We start from the raw sequence: 5,210 nt of genomic DNA on the forward strand, positions 1-5,210 counted from the left end.
CTAATTTTGTAACATTTTTGTTCTCATTTCCTCTGTTTCTGATCACTTGTTTTGTTTTTGTTTGTGTGAGTGACACTGCAATTTTTGAACTGAAGCAAAGAAGTCACAGAAGAGCAAGTGGTTCTGTTTTTGTCTTTTCAATAACAGTTTTACTTTACCAGTACTTGCTTTGCTTGAAACACACCACACCCCTCACTCACTCACTCACTCCAAGGAACCTGTTTTCTTCTCTCATTCTACCTTCAAATTCTCTCTCTCTCTCTCTCTCTCTCTCTCTCTCTCTCTAGGGTTTGCTTGCAACTTTCAAGCACCACACTCAGCTTCCCTCTCTGCTAAAGGACAATGTTTAGCTTTTTAACAAGGAAAGATGTGAGAAAGATTCTCAAGCGTAAAGACAGTGATGCTGGTGAAAAAGGTACTCCCTCCCTCCTTAAGAAATTTGGGAGTTGAGTTTCAAGTGGTTCACGTTTGTTCTCTTTTTCAGCTGGGATTGCTTTTCAAGTTGTTTTTTTCTTGCATGCAATTTGAATCATTTTGTCATTTGGGGTTAAATGGTGTCTTCTGGTCTTTGATTAGTGATTGATGAAGGTTGCATTGCACAACAGAGCTTCTGGATGTTCTTGCTCATTGATTCTTGGTTGTTTAGGCATGTCATTGTACTTCTGTGCCGGTTTTGTTCAAATAATTGATTTGGTGGATTGCAATTTCTTTTCTGTGCAGATAGTTTGAGATTTAATGCATGCTTTGGTTTTTGATACTTAATGCATGCTTTTGTTTTAATTAATTCTGGGAGAGAAATTAGGAACCCGATTAGTTTGTAATCTCTTTTTTCAATGTTTATTTCCTTATGATTTTATGAAAATGTGAAAGAAAAATAAGAAAAGGTTTTCTTAAACCAATTCGACCCTAGTGTTCTTGCTCTGTGAAAAGCTCTTATCAAATTTTGCTTAGAGGCTGTTTTCAATTAATCCAAAGTTCCAAAGACATATTTTCAAATTCTCTCTCTTTGTGCATATACTTTTTTAAAGATCTAGTATATGTTTGGTCGAGAGGTTACAATGTGATAGAATTTTCTTGGATGAGTTTGATGAGTAAAATTGTACATAGAGCTGATCCAAGAAAAAATTTCCACCTAATTTTACAGTTTTATCCTCCAACCAAACATACCCTTAGTCTTTATGTGTCGTTTTATTCTAATATCACAACAAGGATTACCAATGGGGATTGTGGCATTTCAATTCGTAGGGACTTAGTCTCAAAGCAATGCCTATAGAACTTCATTGGTTAAAAGTCACAAATATGCTGCTATAGAAGTTTTCACATCCCAAGATAGAATTTGAAGCCTGTACTGGCCAGTGGATGTGTTTTATACTTCTATCATGTTATTGCTTTTACGAAACAAAAATGTCCAAGTGATGAATGAAACCTCATTGATGAACCCCGTTACCTTTCTCTGGTTGTTGCAGGAAGAGCTCTGGAAGAATTGAGAGCCTCTCTATTTAACGAATTTCGTTCCTCCGAAGGTGCAAAACGTCAGCAGCAGCGTATTTGTGGTCCAATTACTGCACTTTCCTTCAACTTTCTGGTTGCAGTTGGTATTATTTTCATGAACAAAATGGTTTGTTTACCCCTCATTTCTTTTGATCTGCTTAAGCTGTGTTCCACGTTGGAAGTTTCGTTGTACCATGATTTTTATTTGCTCATTTTCTTCGGTTCTTTTTCTATGTCCTTTTTGTTTCAGGTACTTCAAACTGTTAAATTCAAATTCCCTATACTTCTTACACTAATCCATTATTTAGTAAGCTGGTTCTTGATGGCTGTTCTTAAAGCATTTTCTATCCTTCCTTCATCTCCTTCATCAAAATCAACTCGGATGTCTACTTTATTTACTCTTGGATTTGTTATGTCACTCTCAACTGGCTTTGCTAATGTCAGCTTGAAGTATAACAGGTAACCAATTACTCCCAATTTCTTGTTCTGTTTCTTTTAAATTTAAATTATTTGTTTAACACTCCAAATTTAATTTCTTTATCTTCAGCATTGGTTTCTATCAGATGGCAAAGATTGCAGTGACACCGTCAATAGTTTTGGCAGAATTTGTATTGTACAGAAAAAAAGTTTCTTTGTCCAAGGTCTGCCCTCTCTCTTTGGTCTGTTGATTGTGCATTTGTATCCGGTAACAATAAATAGAAATGTTTCGTTCTTGTAGGAATGAAAGCTTTTATAGTTAATGCAATAACACAGCAATTTTATGAACAACTGGACTGTGCACTCCTCTATGCATCTGAGTTTTTAACTGAAAACAATATGGATCGAAGTGCTGATGCCATCCTTCATTATAATGCATAGTGCCGAAGCGCATCTCTATTTTTGAAGATGCCTGAATATATTTAAAGTGGATCGCGTGGCATGAAATTACATCCCCTTCTGGGTCCTTGAATGTAGCTTAAAATTGTATTTGGAGAAGTGTACTATCCATTGAGACCATAATTAATTGCATTTGTGATTTACCACTTATAATATTTTTTCAGGGGTAATTATGTGCCAAAGCTAAATCAACTCTTTTGAAACCAGTAATCAAATAAATGAAATATTCAGATTTGAAAGAGTATTATGGTTCTTTCTAATTGTCTTGAACTTTTCAAGTCACTGTGCTTATCTCATTTTAGATTGAAATGCCTAGTATATTATTTGTCGCTTTACAGGCTATAGCATTAACGGTGGTATCTATCGGTGTTGCTGTGGCTACGGTGACTGATCTGCAGTTCCATTTTTTTGGTGCATGTGTGGCATTGGCATGGATTGTACCGAGTGCCGTAAATAAAATCCTCTGGTCTCGGCTGCAGCAGCAAGAGAACTGGACAGCTTTGTCGTGAGTAATTTTTATCATTGTTACTTCCTTTTAATGCCAATTTCTCTGTTCTTCTTATCTATTTCTTTGCATTAAATTGTTTCTTTGTTTTGTTTAATTTATGCATTCACTAACAGTCTGATGTGGAAAACAACACCTATTACATTGATTTTCCTGGCTGCTATGATGCCCTGCTTAGACCCTCCGGGTGTCCTCTCCTTTGATTGGAACTTCGGAAACACACTCGTGATTTTTGGCTCGGCAATTCTTGGATTCTTGCTTCAGTGGTCTGGTGCTTTAGCATTAGGGTAAGTGAATGTTCTAATTACTAAATAATTTTGTTTCGAAATAGAATTGGGATTTCAATTTCTTGTTTCCATATACCTTTGCTTCCCTTTTAATGGTACTTAGGTATTGTTTGTTTTGAGATACTAGAACTAAGACTGGGACTGGAACTTAATATTGTGTTTGGTGGTTAGTGACTAGAACAAAAAATTTCAGTCCCTTCGGTACCTCTAGAAAGTGTAGATAGAAGGGATTGAAATTTCTGGGACTGGAAACCGAAACTTAACATTTCTTTCCAAAAATACTTTCATTCAACTTTATAAATTCTAAATCTACCCCTCAATTTTCATATTTATCTTATACCAAATATGATATTTAGACATAACTTAGTCCAATACATTTTACACCAAATACAATACAGAGACTTAATTTAATGTCTGTCTCTCTCCTCAGTCTCAGTCTTCTTTCTAAACACAGCCTTAGTGTTCGGTGAGAAGCATACAATTCCCACGATTATGTCACAAACATCTAGTTTCATTTTTCTTATTTTATTTCATTCATACCTTATTTTTAATGTTGAAAAATTTAAGTTAAGAGGCCTTAGCATGCATTCGATACATTATTCGTTGCCTGGTGAATTTGGTCGCAAACTTACTCGTATTTTGCTTGGTACTTCTGTATTCTATCCAGAACATGAGCACAAATCATTCTTGTTTGGTTGAACACTCCAATTCAATTTATATTTCCTGGGTTAGTTTCTTCATAGATTTTCTTTTACCTTCTTTTTCAGTGCTACATCTGCCATCTCCCATGTTGTACTTGGGCAGTTCAAGACATGTGTAATCCTTCTAGGAAACTATTATCTTTTTGGATCGAATCCCGGCGCAATCAGCATCTTCGGTGCATTCACAGCTATTGCCGGCATGTCTGTCTACACTTACCTTAATATGAGACCACAACCAAACAAGGTAACCCCTTGGCAGGCTTCCACTTTGCCGAAATCCAAACTCGGCAAAGAAAATGGCGGCACTCACGATGAACATTACGGGGCGGAGTCTGTCTAACTAGATGCCTAAGTAAGATATGATACACATTAACCAAAAAATTCTGGTCATTCTTTTCTTTCTTGTTCCTTGATTTTGATCTAACCATTTTGTCGACTATGATATATGATCAGAGAGATAGGTAGTGTAACACCATATGTATATTAGGGTTTTGGTGTAATCCTAGCTAGAACAACAATGTTATTATTTATTAGGCTGTTAATGTTATAATATGAGCTATAATTGCATTTTTTTTGTAACTGACAAACAAAAATTGCTGCAATTCATCATGACTCATGGAAGGAGGCTAAGGAGGGATATAAAAATCTCTTCCTCTCGGTTTTTCACCTAGTTCGGACGGTATAATTATGTTCAGCTATATTTCTCTTCCTCTTATAACAAGACCTATCCGGCTATCCCACTTTCTCCTACGTTTGTAGGTTGCAACATTCTTCTTTGAATAGAGTGACAATTAGGTTCTTAAAGATTTCGATTTCTGACTAATTAATTCCTGAATAAAAAAAAGTATTAATTTAGTCCTTCACGATAACATATGTTCTTCTTTTAATTTATTACTTAAACTTTAATGGTGGTATTTATATGTATTGTTAACGTGTCTATTTATGAAAGATTATTAAGTAGATAACAATTTTTGGACTGAAATTTTACTTGTTTTGATAAGATTTATAGTAAATAAAAAGCAGTTGATAAATGGTATATGAAGATTTAAAACTAAATATTTTACTGTGTAAAATTACATAGTTGATACACTATAAATAACCATATATATTAAAATAAATTTTTAAATGCACGAATGTTATAAAGTGGGCCGTTAAAATGGGTTGTTGGCTCTGTTTTTGAAGATTTTTTTTTGTTATCAGTTAGTTGTTAAATGTTTTTTATTACTAGAAATAACATTGCAATGAAAAAAAAAAAAGAATTGATGTTAGGCAAATAAATTAAATATTGGTTTTTTTGCAAAAAATGTACTAAAATGAACAATAAATAAAAAATTACAATAATCTATTACT

At 34.4% G+C, this 5,210-nt stretch overlaps 1 protein-coding gene across 1 annotated transcript; it reads left to right on the plus strand.

The window, feature by feature from the left end:
* LOC107630357 (nucleotide-sugar uncharacterized transporter 1) lies at positions 41 to 4,530 on the plus strand. The gene is made up of 7 exons (XM_016333460.2): positions 41 to 415; positions 1,467 to 1,618; positions 1,742 to 1,950; positions 2,039 to 2,132; positions 2,706 to 2,872; positions 2,989 to 3,159; positions 3,927 to 4,530. The coding sequence occupies exons 1-7, from the start codon at positions 343 to 345 to the stop codon at positions 4,198 to 4,200; spliced, it is 1,140 nt and encodes a 379-aa protein (XP_016188946.1). The 5' UTR covers positions 41 to 342; the 3' UTR covers positions 4,201 to 4,530.

Source organism: Arachis ipaensis, chromosome B03, assembly GCF_000816755.2.
Source record: "Arachis ipaensis cultivar K30076 chromosome B03, Araip1.1, whole genome shotgun sequence".
NCBI classification, from domain to species: domain Eukaryota; kingdom Viridiplantae; phylum Streptophyta; class Magnoliopsida; order Fabales; family Fabaceae; genus Arachis; species Arachis ipaensis.

Coding starts and splice junctions, on each gene's coding strand:
- LOC107630357 (XM_016333460.2), top strand. CDS start 343: ATGTTTAGCTTTTTAACAAGGAAAGATGTGAGAAAGATTCTCAAGCGT. Junction 416..1,466: donor CAGTGATGCTGGTGAAAAAG/GTACTCCCTCCC, acceptor TGGTTGTTGCAG/GAAGAGCTCTGGAAGAATTG. Junction 1,951..2,038: donor GTCAGCTTGAAGTATAACAG/GTAACCAATTAC, acceptor CTTTATCTTCAG/CATTGGTTTCTATCAGATGG.